The sequence below is a fragment of the Podarcis gaigeae genome (assembly GCF_964106915.1).
Source record: "Podarcis gaigeae genome assembly, chromosome: 5".
Classification (NCBI taxonomy): Eukaryota; Metazoa; Chordata; class Lepidosauria; order Squamata; family Lacertidae; genus Podarcis; species Podarcis gaigeae.
In genome coordinates this window covers 73,181,568-73,209,535 of record NC_139681.1, presented here as the reverse complement: position 1 = coordinate 73,209,535, position 27,968 = coordinate 73,181,568, and the positions used below count along the sequence as shown (strand labels likewise).

The 27,968-nt window shown below is 41.6% G+C and overlaps 1 protein-coding gene across 1 annotated transcript in view; it reads left to right on the top strand.

Moving 5' to 3' along the window:
• Positions 1-12,634: 12,634 nt before the first annotated feature.
• DNER (delta/notch like EGF repeat containing) overlaps positions 12,635-27,968 on the top strand; it is a 107,594-nt gene continuing 92,260 nt past the window's right edge. Inside the window, exon 1 of the mRNA XM_083739006.1 lies at positions 12,635-13,037. Within this exon, the coding sequence (XP_083595132.1) occupies positions 12,777-13,037 (261 nt within the window). The 5' untranslated portion in view covers positions 12,635-12,776. The remainder of the gene's footprint in view (positions 13,038-27,968) is intronic.

Below are 27,968 nucleotides of genomic sequence, written 5' to 3'. Positions count from 1 at the left end.
TGGGTCTGCTGAAGACAAATCTCTTCACCCTGGCCTCTTGACACTTTGAGATGTGTGCTTTCAGGAGCAGCGCTATTCTTGTGACTTAATCTAACGTTTTAATTCTGAACTTTAAATAATTGTAGCCTACCCCGGGACCTGCTGGTTAAATATCAATAGCAGATACCAGTTGGCCACTATGAATTGGGCCTTTTTGTCTGATTTAGCAGGGCTACACCCGTGAGAACATTTTTCTTAGGTTTGTGTAACTGATTCTATAAGACGAATCCTGTAAATCTGCTGAATGCAAAATACTTTATATTGGCATTGCTAAATTTGGCTGCTGCTAATAATGGCCAAAGGATACAACATCGGAAACTTTCTACCCCTTCCAACTGAAAGCATTTTGACAACCCCACTGGTTTTGAAGTTTCAGACTTTGACAGTACACTTTAAAGCATATCTGTGAAACTGCAGTGGTAGGAACCGAGGTTTGTTACTTTTTTTAAAAAAGCTGGCTCTATACAAAAGCTGAACTGTGTCCAGTATCTCACTTTCTGTATAATACAGCTGCATGATTCATGCTACTTCCACAGCTGAAAATCATCCCTACTTCATGTGATGCAACTTCATTAATACATCTTGGCTGGGGTGGAAATTAACTTCCACGATGCCATTTTTGTAGGTTTTCCAGACATAACTCATTTCCAACTTTTGAAAACTAGAGTTGGGCTGTACCAACCTTTTAGTCTGATCAGATAGCAGGGTTCTTATGCTGAAATAAACATTCCTGTATGGGTATACTTCTGTATCTGCAATCATTCATCCATTTTTACTGAACAAATAGCTGTTGCTTCTGCCCTTTGAGTTTGTGGCAGCAATTAGTATTTCCTCATTACCTTTTTGTCAAACACATGTGAACAGTGTGGAATAAGTACTTGAAACTAAGCTTCTATACATAATCCTTGTCTGTGTGTCCCTTAGCATTAACCATGAAAATAGTGTCAACACTTCTCTACTTATCTAAGCTACTGTTCTAGTCATTTGTGACCTCTCCTTCCTTGGGTCTTTCCCCAAAAGAATCCCAGATTCTTTAGTTGGTGTTCCTAAATGTGTGATCCTGTTTCGAGAACTGGGTCATTTTAAGATAACGTTAAAAGCTAAGGAAAAGCAACCCTTTGTTCATGCAGAGGGAATAATTCTCATCCTGGTTTTGCATATAGATGTATTTTTTTGTCTTCTAAAGGTATAATTCAGAAGCCTAAGTAGTTTACACTGTACCACCTTTCAAACATCGAAGTGGACAAATCCATAAAAATCACCTAGGCTACCCACTTTCGATTACTCCAGGGGTGGCAAACCTTTTTCCAGCCAAGGGCTGCACTGATCCATGGTCAACCACCTGGGGTCCATATGTCAACATGAGTATGGATGAATTGTTTAAAGTGGGTGTTACCATCCTTTTTGTTTTTGAGGACACATTTGGAGGGGGTCACAAAAACCTCTTGACATCACAGAATTGCAGCAGTCATCATTTTTAACAATCATAAGAATTGGAAGGGACAACAAGGGTCATCTAAGTCCAACTTCCTGCAATGCAGGAATCTTTTGCCCAACATGGAGCAAAATGTTTTGCTTTATTTATTTTTAATATTTTGGAGTCCTGAAAAAAATTAGGGCATATACAGCCCATGGCCCACAGGTTAGACCGTCAAGAACCACCTGCAGCTGAAGTATTAGGGTCAGTCAGTACCCATGTGGTTTGAAGAAGAGGATTTGGAAATCTTGATGCTGCCCATCTAATGGAAGTGACTTCTTGTATAGCAGTGCTCAGTAGCAGCCAGGAAAATGGGCCTCATAGGTAAGAGATACAGTTTTCTGTTGTGCTGCTGTTTTCCCATTGAAGATTTGTTTATTTTACAAGCTGCATAACATTACTTCCTGTGTTCAAACTTTTCTGAGGTTTTAATTACTGTGCAGCCTTTCTCATAATACTTCCTTTCTTCCCTAATGCTTTGGAATCGAGGTGACCTTGAGGACACATTGAGAAATGGTGCTTTATATAATATGTCCATGTTCTTTTATTAATTGCCAGTGGGCTTTCTGAACAGCTGCTGTGTGTTCCTTCAATCAACGATCCACATTTCTAAGGCCTCTTTCTTCTCAGCAAATCCTTTAATTTTAGAGTGTACTGTCTTGTCTAACGTACATGACAGAAACATGAGAGACACTTAGTTTGTAAAATAATTCTGAAATGGAATGATAGCAGAACAGAAGGGAAAGCACTATTTTCTAAATTTTAAAAGTTCATAGAATCTTAGAGTCGGAAGGAACCCAAGAGCCGTCAAGTTCAACCCCCTGCAATGCATGAATCTCAGTTGTATCTAATATAGTGCTAAATTAGAGACATTCAGTGGTAATCTTGTTTCACTGGCAAAACACTTTACAGCAGCAGAACCTTAATTGTGTAAGAGATTGCAGGTTTCTAGTAACCATTGCACACCAGATTTGTGCAATCTGTTGCACAATGAGCACAAATGTTTCAGTGGAATCCTCCGTTGTGCAACATTAAAATTCATCCGTCTGCTAGTACAGTACAGTGGTACCTTGGGTTACATACGCTTCAGGTTACATACGCTTCAGCTTACAGACTCCACTAACCCAGAAATATTACCTTGGGTTAATAACTTTGCTTCAGGTTAATAACTTTGCTTCAGGATGAGAACAGAAATCGTGCTCCGGTGGCGCGGCAGCAGCAGGAGGCCCCATTAGCTAAAGAGGTGCTTCAGGTTAAGAACAGTTTCAGGTTAGGTATGGACCTTCGGAATGAATTAAATACTTAACCTGAGGTACCACTGTACATGTCATGGACTGGTTGGACACAGAGGAATGTTGGGAGCAACCAGTTGGGGAACCCCCAGGGGAAGAAGGCTCAAATCCAGGGGAATGATGGTGAGACAACATAGAGAAGACTGAAAGGAGGAGGTGTCTGAAACTGAAGAGGTAACAGGGCTGTGGCAGAGAGAAGTCCGGAAGCAGAAGCAGAAGCTGAAGCAGGAAAGTGCAATGACGGAGGTCAAGAGGCAGAGATGAGTCAGGCTGGGAGTCCACCACCCCCATCCTGTTGTGACAAGCTCCCCTTCCCTCTGGTCTCCCAGAACAAGAAGAGGCATTAAGAGGGCAGAGGAACCTTCAGTCTCAGCAACTGGTTCATGGGGGCAAGACCTAGCGGAGATGAGTTGCTGTGCTCATTAGGCCTGACACTCCTGTGCTGATGTTTTCGCTAATAGTTAACTCCAGTTGCAACAGTGTGATTTACTGCTGGCTTGCTCCTGACATTGCAAGAGCCCTTATTCTAGCTGCAAGAGACCACCAGATACAGCCCCAAAGTTGCAAGGCAATTTTTTAACTAACCCACTTTACAAGGTGATCGCTCTTTCATGTTCATGATGAACAGTGCAATCCTCTGCATGTCTACCTATAAGCAAATCCTATTGAGTTCAGTGGAACTTAACTGTTGCGCAGTGGAAGTTGTTCCATTTGCACAAAGGGCTACATTGACTGCAACCCATTGTTTCCTACTTGGCCCAGGCGGCTTGTTAAATCTTACTGGCAGATAGTTCCACTTCGCTATACTATAGGCCTGAAATTATAAGCCCTTGTTTGTCATTCAACACACATACAACGTACCACTCATTTTTTGTGAAGGATGTGTCATTCTGTGTTTTACTGGAAACAGGGCTATAAGGTCTGAGATGATTACTGTAAGTCTATCAGAACAGAATGCTTTGTTGTTTCTGTGAACTGAGAACATTGGGGATCTTCCCTACAGAAAATGGGGGAAAGCAATGAGGAAAAAGAAGGATTTAAGCACTTGATAGAAAATAAATACTGTAATGTGTACACGTGTTCATGCGTACTAGTGAACTATTATTTGGTTTATTAAAAATTACCATGAAACTCTTGATAGCTTCAATTGACTATAGGAACACAGAAGTTATGTTTAAGCTGCTGAACAGCGTGAAACAAATCTTACAAAGTCAACAGTTCTACACTGACGTCCTGGATCTGGAAGGGTTTGACAATGCGTTTGGGTGGCATGCATATTTGTGGTATGACAAGGCTAAAGTGCACAAATTGTTTAAAAACCATATTGTCAGAAGAGCAATTTGGAGGGTCTGGATAAAATACAAAGACTTATTGGAGAGTAAAACTCCGAGGTGGCTCTCACCGGTGGAGGCCAAGGCACGTAAGAGACCCAACATGGAGGCCCATTGGCCTAAATATTGGGAAATAATTGAAAAAACTGGAGACAATTGGAGGCTGCTAAGCTTGGAGAAATTGAAAACTAAGGTACGAGACTGGCTGCACTATGCGCAAATTCAAGAGGTATTTAAAATAGATAAAAAAGTTGGATTCCAGGTGGAAAAATCGAAACTAGAGACTGAATTGTTAGAGCCAAAAAGTAAACTACTTTCGAGAATGTATAACTTGCTGCTTAAGTGGAATACACAGGATGAGACAGTCAAATCCGCTATGATAAAATGGGCTCAGGATGTGGGGCATAACATTATGTTTGCAGACTGGGAAAGGTTATGGAACACCGGTTTGAAATTCACGGCATGCACTGCCTTGAAGGAAAATATTATGAAAATGGTATACCGGTGGTACATGACCCCAGTCAAGTTAGCTAAGATATATCATCTGTCTGACAACAAATGTTGGAAATGTGGAGAGGCGGAAGGGACATTCTTTCATCTCTGGTGGACCTGCCCGAAAGTGAAGGCCTTCTGGGAAATGATCCATAATGAACTAAAAAGGGTACTGAGATTTACCTTACCTAAGAAACCAGAGGCCTTCCTTCTGGGCATGGTGGACCAGAGAGTGCTTAAGAAGGACAGAACCTTTTTCATGTATGCTACCACAGCAGCAAGGATCCTGATTGCAAAATATTGGAAGACACAAGATTTACCCACGCTGGAGGAATGGCAATCGCAGTTGATGGACTATATGGAATTGGCTGAAATGACTGGCAGAATCTGAGACGTGGGAGAAGAAACAACTGAGGAGGACTGGGAAAAGTTTAAGGACTATTTGAAAAAACACTATAAGCTGTATGAATGTTAAAAAATGCACCTTTCAGGAAATTCTAGCTTCAGCAAATGTAAGTCAATGAAATGAAAATTAAGACACAAGAATTTAGAGGTAAAATAATGAAACAACTTTATTGTGTTTAATATAAAACATATAAGAATTGAGTTATAGTAAAACTGAAAATAGGGAACATGATAAAATGGAGGTTACAATAAGTTTTGAAATAAGTTAACAAATTGCTGATGCTTTATAAGACAGAGAACGCAGGGTTCGGAGGATGTGGGGAAGTCCTATAGATTAGATGGAAAAAGAATATGGAAATTTGTTATTTGTCTATTCTATTTTCTTATAACCACCTTTTATTCTTTTTTCTGTATTTCTGTATTTCTAAAAAGCAATAAAAATATTTAAAAAAAAAACAAAGTCAACAGTTCTACATGTGCACGGGCACCTGTTTGGGGCAGGGAGGTCAACATTTATCAGAGACCATTCTAGGCGAGGGAGGGGTGGAGAGCCTGTGGCCATCCATACATTATTGGACTCCAGCTCCCATAAATCCCTGGCATCGTGGTCCAAGGTCAGGGATGATGTGAGTTGTAGTCCAGCATCAAATGGGAGGTTTTAGGTTCCCTGCTATAGGGTAACAAAGTAAAATGCATTAAATGCCAACTTGTCAATAGCTCCTATGGTTCCTTCCTTTACTTTGTATCCTCCACAGTATTTAACTGAATTTCCACTTGCAAGATTGAGTCTTAAGTAGAATATATCTTTAATAGTGTGTATACATAAATGCTATTTTAGCCAATTACCCGTGAACATATTATTCATCCTATATGCAACAGGGAGTCAAGTTTTTCCCTTTATTTACCCTTGCTTGGGTTTGAAATGCATCGTTAGCCTAATAGCTTATTAGTGCAGCTTGAATCGACAGCCTTACTCAACCTTATATCTGAGGATTATCCATATCCGAGTAGCTGAAAGAATTAGAGGAGATCGTTCTGTTTTGGATAAATAGCAAATAAAGATATTTTAAAATCCCCTGGATTTCCCTGTTCACGAAACATGCACACGCGCATACCTAATCACAGATTGCTTCCCATAATAACTCCACATTGGGATATAAAGAGTGGTGCAAAGCATATATAACTCCTTTGAGAGAACTCTGTGATTTAAATATGGATTCCAAATATGCACAGCAGAGCATAACTCTGGGCTCCTGGGGAATCGCAGAATGTGCTCACTGCAAATATTACAGCTTTACAGTTAGTGCCATTTCTAAATCGAAATTATTAATAATATTGGTCAGGCACGAGATACATTAAAGGGACTGCTCTAGCACAATCAGAACAGTTAAGCCATGTTTTCCTCAGTGTTTATTTTCCTTAATAGCTGTCAGGATTGGGCCGTGTACGTTGCTAACAAATTAACTGATTACAGCAAAAGAATGCAAAACCACTCACTTGCATCTGGTTCCTTATTTCCGCTTTATGTGCCGATTTAAAATGTTTGTGGGTCTATAAAAACAACAGCAGAAAATGCAGCCAAATTGTTCCCTGAGGTGAGGAGCCATATATTAATGTGTGTGTGTGCGTGTGCATCTTTTGCTCAAGTAATGAGAACTCTGGGAAATAAAAACAAAGCACTCAATGTAAAGATATATGTGTATAATTTTATCTCAGTATCCAGGAAAGGTACGTTGCCTCTTTGTCATGTGACCTTGTCAATCAAAGCAGCATTGTCAATAGGATGTGATGCAGCTTGGAAAGCCAATAGCCTTTCTTGCCAGAAGACAGATTGGCCGTGGCTTTGTTATGTAGCTTTGTCCTGTGCATGTTTTTACACTGTGTGTAAGAGCTGTTGAAGCCAAGGGCACTTCCACCCACATAAATGGGGAGACGGTCCAGTGAGTCCTTTTTTTTGTAAGTCCTAATTTTTAAAAGAGTTAATATAATAGTCAATAATTCATTAGAATATAATTATTAACAAACTCTCCGAATATCAGCAGATAATAATTAAACAGAAATTCACTCTCGACCATTACAATAAATCACTCCTAAATTATAATCAATAAAAATAGCAGCAAAGTTACAGTACATAAAATACCACAATACATTAAAAAAAACACACCATGTGGGAAGATTGAATTGAGCAACAAGATCACATAACTTATGAAATTATTAAAAGATTCTGCCTCCTCAAGCCCTCTTCTCTCTTCCCAGAGGCTTTTGCTGCTCTTAAAGCAATGGCCTGGGACAGGCTGTTGCTCAGCTGGACCTGACTGAGGGTGGGAAGGTGAAGCTCTTTCGCTCTTCCCAAGCTGGCAAGACAGTGAGGCAGAGTAACAAGGTGTTACGGCTACCCACATTTCTGTGTTTCTCTCTCTAGTTACCCCATCCCACTCTGCCCCTTGAACCCTCCTCAATATTCAACATTTCTGTTGGTTGTGGGATGGGGCTAGGGCTGAAAAGGCCTGGTGCTTGTGCTCATCATGCAAACTTTTGAATCCAGACGTTAGCCTGAAATGAATTATTTGTGAATGCTGTTAATGCGGAACAGAAAACAGCAGATAGATGTAAACCGACTGTGCATTCTAGCCAGTGTAGGTGTTACTTCATGTTATGTGTGTGTGTATGTGTGTGTGTGTTTTCTTTGTGAATCAGCCTTGATTATCAGGTGCAAAACAAATTTCCTCCTGGAATGATGACTTCATGCATTGCAGTTATATTCATGTTTACTCAGAAGTAAGTTCCACTAAAATGGGACGTGGGTGGCACTGTGGTCTAAACCACAGAGCCTAGGGCTGGCTGATCAGAAGGTCGGCGGTTCGAATCCCCACGATGGGGTGAGCTGCCGTTGCTCGGTCCCTGCTCCTGCCAACCTAGCAGCTTGAAAGCACGTCAAAGTGCAAGTAGATAAATAGGTACCGCTCTGGTGGGAAGGTAAACGGCGTTTCCATGCACTGCTCTGGTTCGCCAGAAGCAGCTTAATTATGCTGGCCACATGACCCAGAAGCTGTCTGTGGACAAACGCTGGCTCCCTCGGCCTATAGAGCGAGATGAGTGCCGCAACCCCAGAGTTGTCCACGACTGGACCTAATGGTACCTTTACCTTTAAGTTCCACTAAGTTCAATGGGGCTTACGTGCTAGTAAGTGGGCATAAGGTTGCTGTTCAAGTGATGCAGAACATTTTGTTCAAAGTCCTTTTGCTTAAGAGAATTGAGGCATTCAGGCTACATCCATACTCACTAGATAACTTCTAGTGCCCACCTTTCAAAGAAAGATGAAACAATTATAGGAAGTGAAGGGACACAGCTGAAATTGTTTTCTGGGACTGGAAGTTACAGCTATGTTACATCCCATTTTTTCTACTAGGAGATCATATGTCATACAGGGTTCTTCTCCCCAATTTAACTTCACAATGACCCTGTGATGTTTGTTACGTGGATCAATAGTCCAAGGTCGCCCAGGGAGTGTTTTGAACTCAGGTCCTAGGTCCAACTCTTTAACCACTACATCACATGGGCTTTCTGTGAAGTGCTCCTTCACGTCTTGAAATGACACATGTATGCTCACCTGTAATATTACAGATTGGAGGTATGTTCAGATCATATTTACTTCTTGATAAACAATGCAGGCAGAAATTCAATACACACTTTCCTTGCAGTGAGACGCGGTTCCATGTTTCAAGGTTACGGCTGCCATGTAGATTTCAAGGACACGCAATAGTCTCTATATAGAAAAGTCTGAGAAGATGACTGGTGTCCTGTTCTCACTATGCCTTTTTAAACCAGTAGCTCTGTAATAGTTGTGAAAGCATAGTTTCATGTGGACTCTTAGTCTGTAATGCATCACACTGGCCTGCTGAGGGCTGTGCAATAGCAATTCATGACAAATAGTGGATTTGTTCCCCTGAGGGTTTTGTTGAGTTCATTTATCTCCCACTAAAAAATAAAGTAGTTCAGGCAAGCCTGAAGTCTGCCTGACACTGCTGCAGAGGAAGGCTGGACGGATCGACTTAATTTTTATTTTTACGTTACTAGAACCAGAAATCTAAAAGTAGAGTGAGCTGCAAAATAGTGGCTAGCATGTGAGCAGGGACCTGCTCTAAGAGTTAAAGAATAGGGTGCCTCTGAGCATATGCAAAGCCCAGGAATTTGATTTCAGCATCAGAACTGAATTCATAGTCCTGTCGCACACAAATCCAGTCCTGATTTTCCTCCTAAATTTTATTAATTTCATGCAGCCCTGGGCTCCTTTGGGAAGAAGGGTGACATATACCGGTACATTTAATCAATGAATGAATAAACAGACAAATTTAGAAGGGGGAGGAATTCATCCCTTTTTTTGTAGCTACTGTTGTCAAAGGGTTGGGAGGCAAATTCTACTGCAAATCACTCAGAGATCTACCAGTATATCCCAGTATATCTTCTATTGCTCATATTTATTCGTACCCACAAATTAATATATTTATTAGAAGTATGTATGTGAAAGCACAATTGAGTGTTTGTAATTGCTTGGGGTTCCCCTGCGCATAAACAAATGTGTCTTTGAGAGCCTGGGAAGACAGGAGAGAACAATTCTCCTTCCCATCAAACGTGGTTTAGTGGACAGAGGACCTGGATTGGGGAAGTCTGGACCTGGATTCAGATTTCTCTTTTGCCATGGAGTGATAATGTGGTTTTGGCAAGCCTCTCTCTCTCTCTCTCTGCTTTCCTTCTCTAGATGAAAAAAGAAAGCAACATTGTTCTGATGGTGAATGCTGCTAAGAGAAACGGGAAGCCCTTTTGGAAATCAGAAGTTGTACCTAAACAGTAGTAGTAAAACAAAACCAAACCTCTGCTGTTTTAATTGTTCTATTTTGAGGCTACCTTCATATAGAATTTCACCCTCAGCGTTCTACATTTAAGACTTCATGTCCAGTAGGGAGACTGTGTCTTTGGGAGCCTGTGTGTCTGTACATATTGACATCATAACATTGCCAGAAATTGTGATGGTACTCAATAGCACAGAGAAAGAGGCTTGGGGTTCATGGGCATGTGAATACAAAGTTGAAAAGTGAGTAACTTGATTTTCTGCCTCCCTGTTATATTTTGTATGGAATTATTATTTTGGAATTATGGACAGGGTACTTTTTAAGTGTTTAATTGCATTATTTTTATACTCTGTAAGCTGCCCTGGGACCTTCTGGTGAAGGGCAGGCAAAGAACAAAATAAATACTACTACTACTATTATTACTAATAATAATAATATGAACTGTAAGGCCAGTAGAGGGAGTCAGTGTGGCACCAAGTGAAAACTCGGCATACAAGGACTGGAAGACTTTGAGAAGTACTGTAATGGAAAAATGCATTGCCCTTCACATCAACTTGATTAGACTAGACTGTGATTAGTCTAGTAACAAATTCAATCTGAGCAATCAGTTTGGCTTAATTCAGGCAACACTTTCAGTTGCCGTCACACACAATACCGGGAAGTTGTTATTTTATATAAAAGCTGGCAATATGAAGCTGCCTTAGATCACTGCACTCAGTATTGTCTAACCAGTAGTGGTTCACCAAAATTTCAGGCAGAGGTCTTGACCAGCACCTGCTACCTAATTATTTAGGCTACAGATTAAATCTGGGGCCTTCTGCATTGCCAGACAGGTGCTCTACCATTGAGCTACAGCTCCTCCCTATAAATACTTAAATGCTCATTACATTTTGCAGAGGGCTGACCTCTCTTCCATGCCACCTACCATATGTCAACTACTCCAGTTCTCGCCATCTATTTCCATCACCCACTTACCGCCAGTTTCTCCATCCTGGTGAGCAGAGGCCAATATTTGATCTGGAGAAACGGCGCCAGCCCTCCTTTCACAGTGGCAGAATGAATGCTGGCTGGGGAGGTCGCCAACTCTCCTCCTGCCTAAGTTCTCCTCCCCATCATCACTGCAGATGTTGTTTCCACAAGCAAAGCAGCCGTTCTGGGTACATGCTAGCTTATGTAGGTTTGTTCTTGCGCCAGGTTTAGTGCAAAATGATACATGTGTGCAATTGTGCTTTTGCTGGCTCAGTAGGGCTAATGGGGCACTGCCCCACCAATCGCAGGATAACCCACCACCTCTACCTGTGAGGCAGCAGAAGTGTATGGCCCCAGAAATGGAGTTGCCATTGCGCCCACTTCTGAAGCCAGTTCCTGAAGACGGTGGGATGCATTAGAAAACTGCTATCACTACCCAATTCCTTCTCTATTCAAAGATGGATGTTTTCCTGGGGTGGGAGGGGAGAGGAAACAATGCGTTGCCTATGTTTGGCTACCCTACTGGTGCAACTCAACTGATGGCCAGCTTCATTTTATTTTGACTTGTTTCGAGAGTGACAAGGAGACATGGTGCTGGCAGCTGGCGATTACGCAGATAACAAGTGGGTCAAAACGATGGCGTGCAGAATGCATTCTGATCGGGGTTCCAGCCGGCCACACTCTTTTTCAAGATACTCCAGTTTTCAACCAGCAATAATCGCGCCTCGAATTAACTTCATTACTCCTTTCATCCCCCACAACAGTCAGCATTCTGTTCACTGAGCATAACTAATCTTCTGAAATCTGTTTGGGGGGCCATCTCCACTCCCCCACCCCGAGGGAGATTATTATGTACTTCTGCAAATCACTGAGGTTCCCCAAACCCCGCAACAACTTTCCTTTCGAAGGTGTATGGTGTCGACTTTTTAGCTACAGGACGATCCACGGTCTGAGAACTGAAGGATTTATACATACATAGGATTTATACATAGGATTTATTTTTCTTTCTTAGAGCCTCACTGACTGAGAATGAGAACCAGTCACACCTTTTCAAATTCACTGGGGACAATGACACCATATTCTGTGAGGCATAAATCCCGCTGCTGTTAAGGGACAGGGAAACGTCCACGCGTGTGTGTTTGCGTGTTTCACGGCCGCTTTAGGATGGGCTGCAACTCAGAAGCAGGCGCCGGATGTCCTCAGGAGGAAGCCTCCGGGCTCCCCCTTTCCTGCCTCTTCTCTAGGCGCATCAGCTGGTTCCTTCGTGCGCCAACCTCAAGCCCACGAGGCCCACAGAGCTCCTCGCACTTCCGACGAAAGAGGCACAGCAGCCAAGGACAGCCAGAAGGAATGGAGCCTGCCTTGCAAATCACACTCTCGTACTCATGGAGAGGAGTTGTTGTTGTTCATTATTCTGCCCTTCCTCCACAGGGCTCAAAACAGCTTGCATGGGTTTCCCCCCTTCCCGCCCTACCCCATCGTCACAACCACCCTGTGAGGTGGACTCTGGCTCCAAGGTCACCCAACAAGCAGGCTGAGGATTTGAATCCTGCCCAGCTGGCCCTTGTCGTCCTATTACCCCTCAGTGGCCTAATGGCGCCCAGGAGGTGAACTCTCCCACCAAGGACCCAGCTTGCCCGTGGGCGCGCGCGCGCGTCCCCGCCCTGCGCCCCTCATAGCACCAGTGCGCTCTTGGCGGCGCTGCGTTCGGCGGGAGCGCCCTCTTCCGGCTGCCGCCGCCGCCGCCGCCGCCGCTTCTCCATGCCGGCCACTCCCTCCCCAGTCTCCGCCCGCGCGTTGCCAGAGCCGGGCAGCAGCTGAGGCGTCTCCTGCGCCTCGACTTCTTCTCGCCGGGAGCCGGAGAACCGAGACCCGGGCTCTCTTCTCGCCTTCGCCCCGGGAGCCCGCGGGAGCCGCCACCATGCCCCGCGCCGCCCCGCTCCTCCTGCTGCTCCTCAGCCTGGCCCAGCGCCGCGCCTGTCTGGCCGGGCCGACCGCCGCCGCGCCCCTCGACAGCCCCGCCGACCCCTGCCTCAGCCAGCCCTGCCGGAACAACGGCACCTGCTCCTCGGCGCTGGCTAAGCTGCCCGCCGTGCCTCACCGCCTGCCGCTGCTTTTCCTCTCGCCTCAGCCTGCCTATAGCTGCGCCTGCCCGCCGGGGGTCACCGGCAGCGACTGCCAGGTAAGCCCGGCGCGGAGACGTGCCTCGCCTGCGCCTTGCTGGCCGCCCGCCCGAGCCCTTCGGAGGCTCCGGCTGCCATGTCTCCTTATCCCCCTCGCCTGCTCTTTCCGCCCGTCTCATCTCTCGCCCTCCCTTCTCCCACCCGTTTCCCTGGGTTTCCATCTGCTTGTGGATTCGCCGGATCCCCTCCTCCTCCCCTCGCCTCCCCTCTTATCTCTGTGCAATTTCCCCTCTTGGCACTCGCTGGAGGAGAGATCTCCCTCTCTATCTCTCCCATCTGATTCGTGCAGTCACGTCTGGTTGCCTTATTAAGCCCCTCCGTGCAGATCTCCTCCCTGACCTCCCCTCACTCCCAATTTCCCTGTCGATCTGGCGTTAAACAACTGCTTCGATGCCCCGTGCCGTTTCTCTCCAGCCCTCTCTAGTAGCGAGAGGGGTCCTCGGACATCTTGTCTGCGCGCACACGGGCAGACCAGACGGCTGGGGCTCCGTGCGCCTCTTCGTCACTGCGGATGCGGGTGGCGGCGCCGGGAACGAGGGCAAAATGCTCGAGGGCTCACGACGAAGGGCATGATGGGCACCTTGAGGAGGTGCGCCCCCCATGGCTTTCGCGTGTAGGTTATTAGGCTCGGTAAAGCTGAACTTGGTTTTCCCCTTCAGCGATGATGGGTTTTTGTGGTCGTCAGAATCGTAGGTCTCGTTGGGTGAACCTTTCAAGCATTCTGCTAACTGTTGGTTGACTTAAACCAGAGCGATGTTTCTGCTGTGCTCAAGGTTAAATCTGAATATTTTAGTGTTGCTTTCTTTCGCCCGCCCCCCTTCTTTTGGAGAACATTTTCGGTACTTTTATTTACAGATCTTGCCCCTGTGCTTAATATACCAGTGGGGTTTTTTTGCCACTGTTGTCAAGATCAGGGTTTGTTCTTAGACTTCAAGTCGTTTTGTGGTTTGACTGTCCGTTTAGTAGAATCGTCATGCGTTGGTAAAAAATAACTTGAGCAGCTGCGTTTTTTAAAAAATCAATTTCTTATTTATGAAGAATACAAGGAAGGCTGAAAACTGCTTTGAAAGGCTTTACTAATAATCCCCATTTGCTCTGGTTTTTATTTTTTATTTTTAATATACAGCTTTTAATCTTTTCCACTTTGGTAAAAAGAAGATTATTACTATGTTGACTTAAAAATGGTGTACTTGTATCCCTTCCAATGGGGGGAATAAAGAAAAGAAAATGTCAGTTTGGTTTGATTTCATTGGATACAATCGGTGGAAGCTTCAGTCCTGTTCATACTTACTTGGAAAGACTCACTGAGCTCTGTTTAAAACATGCTTGGACTATTATGGAGAGGGCAAATTTTTCTGCATTTTCTTCTTCTTCATTTTAGGATGAACGGTAGAAGGGTCTGTGACCTCTCTTTTCTTTTCTTTTTCCAGAGGGGTAGCTGTTGCAGTAAAAAGATCAAGAGTGTCTTGTGACACCATAAAAACTAACTAATTTATTATGTTACATGCTTCTGTGTGAACTACCTTCCACTTCATCTGATACATGAAGGATTATCCTGAGTCAGGTGCCATGATACGCTTTCTCATTTATTTATTTATTTATTTATTTATTATTTATTTATTTATTTATTTATTTTGTTAAAAGAAACACACCAGCACCAAAGCTGTAGCCTCTGTGGATGCAGGGAGGATGAAAGCATTGGAGATTTAAAACAAACAACCCCCTGCAACGCAGATATTGCTTATTGAACTTAATAGGGAATAATTCTTGAGAGAGACTGAAAGAAAGTTACGCGTTTTGTTTCAGAGTGCATCTCTTGCCTCCTTTCAGCCATTTGAGTTCACCACATTGTGTCAAATCAATTAGATTTAAGTGAATTAACGGGAATATATATATATTTTTTACCTAGTTTAGCAGTCTCATTAACAAGGGTTTGACTGTTCACAGGGTGTCTTGTGTGCTAGGAGAGAGAGAGAGAGACACCAGTGTGGTTGGTGCTGCCTGCTGATGGCTATATACTGTAATATATGTGACACAGATAAATTGTTCTTCTAAATGCCAGAACAGCCTAATGTTGATTTGCAAAGGCCTGGAACACGGCTGGCCCAAAACATTTCGGCATTGGAGGTGAACTGGGAAGAAGGAATGCTTGAGAACAGGGTGGGAATCAAAGCAACCTTACCCGACAGTTGAAGTGGGGATCAAAGTCCATCACTGCGGGGAAAGGGGCCTACTCTGAATCATGCCAGGTGGGTGCAGAGCCCAAGAGACTCCAGAGGGCATCCTCTAGTGTTGGGAAAAGACCAGCAGTGCCTGCTATTCACTAAGAGGTCTCTAGAGGTTTCATTGCACAGCAGCCTCTTGGCGAATAGGAGGTACTGCTGATGGTCTCTCCCTGGAGACAAGCAGCATCTCCTATTAGCCAAGAGACCACTGTAGAGGCAGCATTGTGGAGCTGCCTAGGGGAAGCAGATCTGACCTCCAAGGATTGTGCCATAGCTGTCCTTGCCCCATTGCAGAGGCAGTAGCAGTGGGTGATTCATTTTTTGGAGGCCTGATCTGTTGCCCACTTGCTTCCAAAGATGCTTGCAGCCTATTCAGAAGTGCTTGGATAAACATCACCATGCAGATGGAACATGGTATTCAGATGCTCACCTATTTCAACAGCATAAGTAATGCTTTTGCCTGTTGATCTCTCTTAAATGCTTTTAACTTTGTCTGTATAGGGTCCAATAAGTTGTCATGGTGTGTGTGTGTGCGTAGAAACATATCAGACAGCTTTTGTTTGCTCAGGCTAAGTTTGTCCATAACTAGTAAGCTGTAAATCCATAATTCAGTCATCAGGATAGTTTACTTTTGAAGTTATTGATGGGACAGCAGAAATAATGACAAATTTTTATTTAGAAGAAGATGGAAACCCCAATAAAGGAATTACAACCACATTGCCATAGTTAGATGGCATCTCTAGGACAGATAAATGCTTAAATGCACATCTCTCTCGTCCCACCCCAATATCTATAATAGTATCACAAGAATTGTATCTGATTACAGTTTACTTTTTGGGAACTGGGGTTCAGAGTAAGAGGCAATTTCATCTAAAAATTTGATAGCTAAAGCAAAACACTCTGCAGCAGGCTATTGTTAAAATAGCCACAGTGTATAACAAATTTGGATGCATTTTATAGCACTGTTGGAAGGAGAAACAAGAATGATGACACAGTATATGCATTCAATATATAAATATTTTAATAGAGATTGTTATTGGTTTTCAACAAATTATAATCACAACACAAAGTTCTTCTTTGTACCACCCCACTCCTTTCTGGGACAGATGATAAATTTATCATGTCCTGCCACAACTGTGTTTGTGAACCCTGTGGATGCTAGTTGCTGGAATGTGTGTTAGAAAATCTTATGAACGGCTACCATATATTTCAACAAAGTCATCCGCATCATGTGTGCTGTTCCAAGGTGTGCACCCTTTTGTCAGTTTTTCTGATATAGCAATTGTCCATACAGTCCGTCTCCATCATGTGATTTGTAGATGTTCAAGTCCTTTCCAATTCTGTGTGCCATGTTGGGAGTCATACTGCTACTGAAAGAAAAGTAGTAAGTACCTTGTATTGTAAATTGAGCTGGTCTTCTTTGAATATTGCCGGTAAACCCAGACTTGGATTACAGTGTACCTGCTAGTTTGTAATATTGCTTATTTCTATAAATGCTCTTTCCCAGAATGGCTGCACGTGTTCACATATGTTCACACTTATGGAATGTCATACCAACTGTGTTACACCTTTTTCAGCACATTGGCGAGGATGCTTTCTTAACAGAGTAAAGTGACATCTATATATGAACTTAAAAGTGTGTTCAGAATATTTAAAAAGTACGCAGCTCTTTTCTACCAGTATGGCCAATCTTGCCTGACTTTTTAGAAAAGTTGCAAGCAATCAGTTGCTGTGGCAACTGGTGTCTGTCTAGAGCAGAAGAAAAACCATGCAACTTGTTTCTGCGCATTATTTTTTGGGGTACATGTATTAGGTAGTGTATCCTTTTTTTTAGGATCAAGACAAATCCAGTAATCCATCAAGACAAATCCAGTAATCCAGTAATCTGTCCTTTGTAGGGGTGTGTGTGCTGCTGTTTTTGTTTGTTATTCTGTTATACATTTTTGTATTTTTATGTTGTAAACTGCCTTGTGATCCTTGGATGAAGGGTTGTATAGAAATTTAATGAATAATTAAATAAACATAAACCTATGTGTTACATGGTAACATGTGTGAGGAACAAAGCCACGATTTCCTGCTGTACCAAATTATAGTGGTACCTCGGTTTACAAACTTAATCCGTTCCGGAAGTCCGCTCTGAAACCAAAACCATTCTTAAACTGAGGCGCACTTTCCCTAATGAGGCCTCCTGCCGCCGGTTCCCTTCCACCGTTCGGATTCCGTTCTTAGACTGAGGTAAAGTTCTCAAACCGGGACACTTTTTCTGGTTTTGCGGAGTTTGTAAACCAAATTGTTTTTAAACCAGATTGTTCTTAAACCAAAGTACCACTGTATAAGTTTAAACTCCAGTGCAATTATTTACATGTATTTCCCTCAGGAGGAATGCTTTTAAAAAACTGCCTCTGTGCAGTTGAGATGAGCAGCCTTAGTGTAAAGGCTGTATCCTGGAGGGAAAAGGCTGTGCTTGAATTGGCCCTAAATGATCCAAAAAAGCAATTATTATATACAGCAGCCAGGCAGCTGTGCATGGAAGCCTTCCTGACACCAGCCTTTCCAACTCATGGTGTATAGGACAGCAGTCTTAATGTGTTAAGTTGGGTGACCATGGCCAAATTAAAATGAGTTGCTTTTTCCTATTTCTGATTTCTTGAAATAACTTGATTAAAAAAAATAATCATTCTGTTGCGGTTCATTTCAAACCCATCACTGAAACTTTCAGATTCATTTTCATGTAGCTGATTTATCAGTTGTGTTTTGATTTTATGCATAGAAATAGGCTGTGCAATTAATTGACATCTTCAGCTTTGTTTTGCTGAATGCTTAAACCTTCTCTGCCTTCTGTGGTTTGGCATTGCTACAGACACTGAGGAACTTGCCTCCTGTTCTGTTTCAGAAATAATGAATTCCTGGAACGGCTTTCTGTGTCACCAGCACTTGTCTTTAAGGCTGCAGTCCTTCAGCCACTTACTCCATGCCATTGAAAATTGGCAATAATATTTCAAGTTAATGGATTTGAGTATTACCATGTATTACCACTCTTATGCCCCTGCCGCAAAATGTGACAGCCCCTGTTTCCTGTTTCATTCACTTCTATGTGCCATGTCCTACTGACAGATGGTATGTCATTTCTTTGTAGTGGAATGTGTGTTCTGCCTTGCGCTGTTTGTGAATAAGAATCATATACTACAGATGTACTTCTTTTTTTAAAAAAAGTTTTACTTTGCCAACCATTTGCCAAGATTTCAACCGAAACACGGTACTCCAGGTTCAAATTTAAATTCTTTCTGCTGTTAGAATTGAAACATTGGTTATCTCTCATGTTGTCAGTTACGTGCTACGTATTCGGCTGTGGTTGCCCTCCCATGGAATGCATTTCTGTTGGCAGCATGGATCTTCTTCCCTTCCCTCCCACACAGGCCCTGTGCACCTGGGAGAAGCATTCGTGAGAAGAATGGGAAGTCCCATTGTGGAAGTCTGCTTGGACGATGCTTGAGGTCTCCCAATGTACTTAATGCACTGTATATTTAATTGTTTTCTTCTCATTGCCACCCATAATGTGTTCTTCTGCTTTTGGGTTTTGATCATTTCTGACTCCTGCTTTCAAGTTCTTGCATTTCCTCATAGGAACCTAAGTCCACCTAGCTCAGCATTGTCTATCCTGAATAGCAGTGGCTTCCCAGGGTTTCAGATGGGGACTATCTGGAGATGCTGGAGACTGAATCTGGGACCTTCTGCATACAATGTAGATGGTCTACTACTGAGCTATGGCCCTTCCCCTTCTTGACCATCAATACTTTCTTTTTATTCCATGTTCTACATTTTCTTTTTTTTAATATACATTTTAATTAGTTTTTACATTTATTTTCCAAACATCTCATCTCATCTCATCTCATCTCATCTCATCTCATCTCATCTTCTCATCTCATCTCATCTCATCTCATCTCATTTTATACAACATTTTGGCCTGAGATTTCCACCAACCGCGTCTAATGATTTTCAAACCTCATCTCTTAATCTTACATTTGTTATCCTAACTATTACTTTTAATAATCCATAACTTAAAATCCATTCTCATGAATCTTTTCTGCAATATTTCATATAGTTCTCCTTACAAAACTTCTCATAGTCCTACAAGCGTAGTCAGTTGGTTACAATTGTCTTTCAGATAACTCAGATATTTACTGCATTCTTTCAAGAATTTCTGGTCCCGCTGGTTTCGAATTCTCCCTGTCATCTTATCCAATTCTGCGTAGTCCATCAATTTCATCTGCCATTCCTCTTTCGTTGGTAGTTCTTCCTGCTTCCATTTCTGTGACAATAATACTCTTGCTGCAGTTGTCACATGTAAAAACAGTTTTTTATTTTGTATTTTAATGTCAGTGCCTACAATACCAAGTAAAAATGCTTCTGGTTCTTTAAAATAAATTTATATTTCAACATCTTTTTCATCTCATTATAAATCATTTCCCAGTTTCTTACATTCCCACCACAGATGATCAAAAGTGCCTTCCTTTTCCAACATTTATTACTTATTTTATAAATTTTAGCTAATTTCACTTCTGTAATATACCATCTATACATCATTTTCATTACATTTTCTTTCAAAGCATTGCATGCAGTAAATTTTGTTCCTTCTTTCCATAATTTCTCCCAGTCTTTTAGCTGTATATTATAACCAGAGTCTTTGGCCCAATGTATCATAACCGACTTAGCCTCTTCATCTTTCAGATGCCATTCCAACAGCAATTTATACATTTTTGACAATGTATTAAATTTGTTATTTAATATTTCCATTTCAAATTTTGACTTAGTGTAACCAAGTCCATTTTTCTTTAAATCTTCTTTAACCATTTCATTAATTTGGCAGTAGTGCAACCAATCATTTACATATTCTTTTACCTCTTCATAAGGTTTAATTTTCCAATTATTTCCCTCTTCTTTTACTAACTTTTCATATGTGGCCCAATTTTTACTCATATTTATCTTTTGTACACTCATAGCTTCCAAAGGTGACAACCACCAGGGACTATTTAATTGCTCATCGTCTAACATTGTGTATGCCATCAAATGCCAACAGTGTCCTTCAGCTCTCTATATTGGACAAACAGGCCAGACCTTACGCCAAAGAATAAACGGACATAAATCGGACATCAGGAATCACAAGACAGAGAAACCAGTAGGAGAACACTTCAATCTCCCAGGACATTCTATACAAGATCTCAAAGTAGCTGTTTTACTACAAAGGAATTTCAGAAATAGACTGGAAAGAGAAGCTGCTGAATTACAACTTTTCACCAAACTTAAAACCATGGAGAAACCTGGCCTGAACAAAGACCTTGGATTCTTATCTCATTATACATGACAAAGCCATTTTTCACCTTTTCACCCCTTGCTTCTTCCTGTAAGACCTATTGCAGTCGTTAAGAGTCGTCAACAGGCTCATCACAGCTATCTGCCAATCACCCATTCCCACCAGCCTTCTGAGTAATACCCCTCCCCACCTTCTCACTATATAGAAGGGTCTGGAAACTTCTGTTTCAGTGTATCTGAAGAAGTGTGCATGCACACGAAAGCTCATACCAAGAACTGACTTAGTTGGTCTTTAAGGTGCTACTGGAAGGAATTTTTTTTGTTTTAACCACCAGGGTGTTTTATGTTCTAATAGGTTTTTTATACCTATCCCATATTTCATATAGAGATCTTCGGAATATGTGGTTTCCAAATCCTTTATGCACTTTTGTTTTGTCATACCATAAATATGCGTGCCAACCAAACCTATTATCAAATCCTTGTTCCATCTTTTCTGTCAGTATCCTTTAACTCACCAACTCATAGGAACATGTTCTGTTTATAGTCATCATCCCTCCACTCTGTGTGTTCCATTCATATGCAATACTCTGCCTTCTGCCATATGGATGGCTTTATATTTGGGAAACTTCGTTCCCAGGGGCTGAACACAGGCCTCTCTATGCTGCCCCTTGGGATGTGCCCCTCCAACCGGCCACAACTTCTCACTGGCTATGCTCCATGCCTTGCTTTTGCTTGGCTGGAATGTGTTCCTGACCTGGGATAATTCCTCTTGCTTGCTTGGATGGAAATGAGTGTGTGTGTGTATAGAAACTAACAGACTTGGTGGAGATGGCAAAATTAACATTTTTAATCAGAGAATAGTCATTGTTAACATTTGTTAAAGACTGGAAACCTCTCATATATATATTTTTTTTGCGTGAAGAAGAAAATGAAATAAAGATATCTGGATCTGAGGATTAAAGTTAATGTTTATTTATAGAAAGTGGCTTTGTTGGGTGTTGGATTGAATGAAGTGAGTATTGTTTTTATATACCAATATAGCAGACAGATGAAGAATAGGAAGTTCTTTACTTTCTGAATATTTTTTTCTATCTTTCTCTTTTAACTTCTTTTCTACTCTTTCTTTCTTTCTTTCTTTCTTTCTTTCTTTCTTTCTTTCTTTCTTTCTTTCCCTCCCTCCCTCCCTCCCTCCCTCCCTCTCTCTCTCTCTCTCTCATTTCTCTCCCCTCCCCCTTTTTATTGTATTTAGATAAAAATCTTGGTTTGGTTAAAAATGGGAAACGATATTAAGTTTTGTATTTTTTTTCTATAAACCTTAATAAAATTTATTTTTTTAAAAAACCCTCTGACCTCTTTCACATTGCTGCACCCACTTTCGCTTTTGGTTACACCCATGTTTTGTATCTGGCCCTCCCATCACTGGTATGTGGCCCTTTGAACATCAGCCGAAAGGGAATGCAGCCTTTGGACTGAAAAGGTTTCTCAAGTGTTGGTTTAAAATCAGTGGTGTCCAAACTTTTTTCAAAGAGGGCCAGATTTGATGAAGTGAAGGGCCGAGAGGGCCGACCAAAGTTGTTGAGGTTTTGTAGGATTTTACCCCAGAAAGTAAACTGCCAACAGGGGCCAGATTAAGCCAGCTTTGGCCCCCAAAACAACCTTTAGACATGCCTGGTTTAAATGAACACTGAAGACACAACTCTTTTTTCCTCAATGCTTCCCTCTTATCTCCTCCTTTATTTCTGTACCCTTTGTTACACCTTCCTAATTTCTGTCATTTTCACACTTTGAGCAGAGTATTTTATGTAAAATGTTTAGTTTTTTTAAAATTAAAAAATAGTTCTTGGTGGTTGTTTTTTAAAAAGAAGTAGTAGTACTGTATAAATCATCACATACTTTCCCCCTTCTATGGTTCGGTATTGCATTTAGAGATGATTTCTGATAGTGGAGTACTGTTTTCATTATAAACCCTAATTTAATTTTTGGGTGATACTGGGCTTCATTTCTATTTGTACTTCAAATATTTACACTCTTGGACTATTCATGTAGAAACTTCTGCAAACTAATGTTCAAAACCCCTAATAATTTAATCTTATGAGAGAGAGAGAGAGAGAGAGAGAGAGAGAGAGAGAGAATTTCTGGATTACTCATGCTTTTCTATATATTGTTGGACACATCACACTCCTAGCAATTGAGAATAGGAAGGATTTAATTTCCTGTACTGACAGACTCGGGCTGTAATCTAGGGGGCTGCTCATTTAACTCCATGGCACCAGCTTTTAAAATAATTTGCAATGCAGTACAAACAGCTGCTGCCAGTGGAAGAGTCAGAATACCCACTTTCCATATCTTAGCCTTATGTATGACTGAAAAGAATCTCATGGCTTAAGAAATTTGACTACATTCCTGAACTTTGAATGGCCCAACTCTCACTTTATCTTCCTCTGCTGAAAGACCATAGATTTATTCAAGCTGAAATGGGACCTCTTTTGTTGTTCAGTATCCAGCAGGTATTTCCTCATTAGGTCTGTTGCATTACTGAGACCTAAACTTAGTGGTGAAAAGCCAAAATAATAATTCTTCTTCTTCTTCTTCTTCTTCTTCTTCTTCTTCTTCTTCTTCTTCTTCTTCTCCTCCTCCTCCTCCTCCTCCTCCTCCTCCTCCTCCTCCTCCTCCTCCTTCTATGGCGATAACTCATAGCCGAGTAAGATTGTCTTCCATGAACACAGTTTTAACAATGAGTCCTTAAGTGACTGGAGGCCAATTCTGGATCCACATGTCCTTCCACAGTGGGGACATAGGTTTCTGGGCAGGAGTTGATCATGGTGAGGGTTTGTCAAGCATGCCTTCCTCTTAGCATGTTTCCAAAATAACATAAACTTAACCTCATGGCTTTTATTCAGTGGCTTTCATGTGAGTCAAGCAGAACTACCAGCCAGCCAGTAGGGTCCAAACTGAACTGTAGCCAGGCCTGTATGAAAATGGAGTGGAGACCAGCTTCAAAATGCAGAATAGCATTCAAAACACATGCCAGTACAGAGAAAAATTGTCTAAGGAATTTGCGTGTTCAGACCCAGAGAACTCCCCCCTAAATAAACACACATTTGACTCAAATTTTAGTTTTGGTTTTTGCCGGAATTTAGGCCACAACTTTATTGATTACAGAAAAGTGAGTGGTTGCATAGGCTCTGGTTCGACGAGCTCCCTCAACCCTTGCAGGTAGCGCTGACCCAGGGCACCAGCATAGGTCAGCCAGATTAAACCCAGCGACGAGGGACCTACCAATTGGGTGTTGTGGCTGTCCAATATACCCACCCACAACCAGGAGGTCAGTCTCCAGGTCTCACCGCAATATGTGCCCTCTCTAGGGAGGACATGATTTAGATTAGATTACACAACTTCTAGTGGGCTTAAATTGGCATCAACCTAGATTTGAATTTTGTAAAACAATTGAGCTAAAATAATTGATCTTAAAAACTTCAGGCACACAGGTCTAAAACTATGATCTTTTGCTTGGAAAAGGCACATTAAAGTTGCTTTACATAGTCCCCCCCCCCAATTATTAGTTTTTCCAAAGTGTTGTGTAACACATGGATAGGAGACATGCTTCAAATAAAGTACTCTGAAATGCTAGACACGTGTGCCATCATAATGATTTGTGATTGTGATCTGCCAGATTGCAATTTTGATGAAAGGCTACTGGGTTTGTCACACTGTAGCAGAACGTTGATCACACGCTTCCAAAGCACTCATTGTCTAGCGGTGCCAAGCTTAACAATTAGGTTTAAATGTGATTCTGATACAGTACATTTACCAGTTCCAGCCCAACTTAGATTTAAGAAGAAACACTGTAACTGTTGTGAAAGAAATGTAATACAATTTTAAAGTAACATTCACTTTGGTTTTTTCCTCTTGGGAGCTCATTATATCAGGCATGCCCAGCATAAACTCAGCTCCCTTAATTCTATTTATTAGTTTACATACTGTTTATTAAACTTATTAGTTGCTTGTCACCTAAAGGTGTGCATGCAACTTATATCAGAGAAAATGATATGCAGATACATTGTATCATGGGGGAGGGGGGAAGCCAGGGGGAAGAAATCATCTAGTATGTTAATATTCCATACAATGTCTCGGGAAAACAAAAAGAGCACACCAGTTCCATAAACAGTAATAAGAAAAACGTTAGCAATAAAAACAAATACAACAATTCTCCCACTCACTAACTAGCAGATAAACAAAAATGCAGTGCCTCTCCCTAGCACTCAGACCATTCACATTGACCTGACAAGTCCCCACCTGACCCAAAGCTCAAGACCAGCTGCTGCAAATCAGTGGTGGGTGGTGGTTCTGGGGTCCTCCAGGAATGCTCTGACATCTCTCATCACCTTCAGCGGGGAGCAGCAGCAAAAGCAGAGCAGTAAGATGGTGACAAAAGTTTTACCTGCTCTGCAGTTGTATCTACTCAGTGCCATTAAGTTCACAATGTGGCTTACTCCCAGGTAGGTATGTAGGAACTGTCAGCTCTGTTCTTTAGATACTTTAGTGCAGCTTTCCCCAATCTGGTGCCCTCCAGTTGTTTTGGACTGCAGCCATTATGACTAATAATTGGGGATGATGGGAGTTATAGTCCAAAACATCTGGAAGGCATCAGGATGGTGAAGTAGACACTTTCCAGTCTTGTGGAACTATGGTTATATTTTAGTATTGCCTTTCATCTCTGGATAATATTGAATTTCTGTGAATTGTAGCAGTGGCATTTGCTTCAAACTCATTCAATTTTTGTTCAGATTTGTTATCTTACTCATTATTTATAGTTGTCTCAGTTCAGGAAGACCATTTCTGTCATTGAAAGATGGAATTTCCCCCCCGTGTCTGATTAAATTTTAAATGCACCATTTAGAGGGGACAAATGTAACAACTTCTTTGTTTAAATAAAATCACCATCTGATAGCACTGTCGATATCATTCCTTCCCATTTCCATCCTTTGTCAAGGAGTGCTAATAGCTAAAGGAAAGCTGTGCCCCAAATATGTACTTTCTTAGATTCCTACCCCACCTAGCTTGCAAGACTTAAAGAGTTAAAAAAATAGGTTCTAAAAACACATTATTTTAAGCGCAAAAACTGTTAAAATTTCCCAAAAACACTTTGAACCGAACCATGGGTACCAAAAGTCAAAGCAGAGTGATTTTATTATGCTCCCAAAGGATTATTGGGCTTGAAGAGGTAGTGAAGAGAAGAGAAGGTAGTGAAGAGAAGGAAATTTCAGCAATGAGGTACAACCATCAGGATCACCTCCCCTAGCAGCAGCGCTTCTTCCTCAGGTATTGAGTTTATTTGAGTGGATGCACCCACATGGTATGGATTAGGACAAACTTTCAGTTGGCTTTAGAGATCAAAACATGGCTTGGGTGAGAAGCAATGTCTTTTGGATGTAATGCTCCAAACCTATTACAGCCCTGCCAGTCAAAACTGAGTTGTGCTGGGAAGAACATAAGAAGAGCCTGTTGAATCAAAGGCCCAACTTGCCCAGCCTCCTTTTCCCACAATGCCTAAGCAGATGCCTGTGGGAAACCCACAAGCAGCACCTGAGCACAAGAGCACTCAACCCACCTGTGGTTTCCAGCAGCTGGTATTCAGAAACATTGCTGCATCCACTGGCAGAGTCAAAGCATAGTCATCATAGCTAGTAACCATTGAAAGCTTTGTTCTCCATGAATGTGTCTAATCCTCTTTTAAAGACATCCAGATTGGTGGCCATCACTGCCTCGTGTTCCACAGATTAACTATGAGCTGTGTTAAGAAGGACTTTGAAAAATCTGTCCTGAATCTTTGAGCATTCAGCTTCATTGGATATCCATGCTGTTCTAGTATGATGAGAGAGAAAATGTGTCTTTAGCTCCTTTCTTAATGCCATGCAGAATTCTATAAGCTTACATCATGTCCTCTCCTCCTCGCCTTTTCTCCAACTCAAACGCCGCAAGCTCCATCCCCTTGATCATGGATTTGTGTAACTATGGTATTGGCAGTTTTATTTTCAATTTCTTTCCAAATGATCCCTTGCAGGGAATTGGCCTTTTTCACAGCAGCTGCACACCGGGTCAATAGATTCACTGAGCTATCTACTGAAGCCCCAAGGTCTTGTTCCAGGTCAGTCACCTCCCATTAAGACTACATGGGCCCTGAGATGCATCACTTTATACTTGGCTCAGATACAGATTACGGTAAATGTAGACACCTCTCCATTTTTAAGCAAATTGTTTGAAGCGATATAAAAGGATTGCCAGTTAACCTGCCATAATCACGGAAGGCAGCCACTCACAATTAGCCTATGACAAGGATGGAAGAATATAATTAATCAGTATTTTTACATATACCTCTGAGGTTCAAAAACCTGTATTCTTATTAGAAAGCATACCATTAAATTAACTTGGATTGAGAAAAAAATATTCAGATAAGAGCAATACCTCTTTATACGTGCTGCCCCCTAACAATTATACTTATAAATGATATCAAAAGAATGAATTTGTAAGCATTTGTGGCCATTCATTAGCTGGACAAGAATCATTAAGGGCTCTTGAGGTTTTTTCCCTATTTGATTTTGTAATGTTCATCATTGCTTAATAAATTCTACAAGGGTTGCATGGTAGTTACATATCTATGAGCCAGATATGGTAAACGTGAGAAAGCAATAATTAACGGTATAGAAAATACAATGCTTTTTTGTACTAAGGTAAATAGACTGTATCTTAATGATTAGATAGAATTTGCCAGGCATAACAGATTTATCTAGACAAAGAAGGTTAAAGAATGGTTGTTTTTGTGGGCAGCGGGAACAAACAGAATAGAGCTGAAATAGGGGGCATTATTTCATATATTTATGGATTGATTCATGTTGGATTGAACCCTGTTCTGGAGGGTATCCTATATTTAGGAGTGGAAAATAAGGTTCTGCAATGTGAAACGGGGGAGAAATCAGAAAAGCTATACAATTGAAAGTTTCACAGGAAGATGTCAGAAGAGGAAGTGAAATGACCAACAAATGGTCCTTCCTACAATGGAAGGATTAATTTCTGAATACTTCAGTTTAATTTTAAAGTGCAACAGAAAGATTTAAGCATTGTTCTGACAGCTCAGTAAACCTTTCTTTGCTCTGAAGCAACAATTGTAAATGTAGTGTATATTTGAAATGATAAATATGTGTTTATATGAGTCAATATTATACTGCCTAATGTGACTTTAAATGAAGTTCTTTATATATATAAAAAAATGTAGGGAAAGAGGTGGACCAAAGGTGGGTTGTGAGGAGTACAAGTGCAAGACCATAAGAGTAACCTATAGAAGGGATGCAAATTATGCAGTTTGCTGTAAGAATGCAGCAAATAATTAATGGTAGA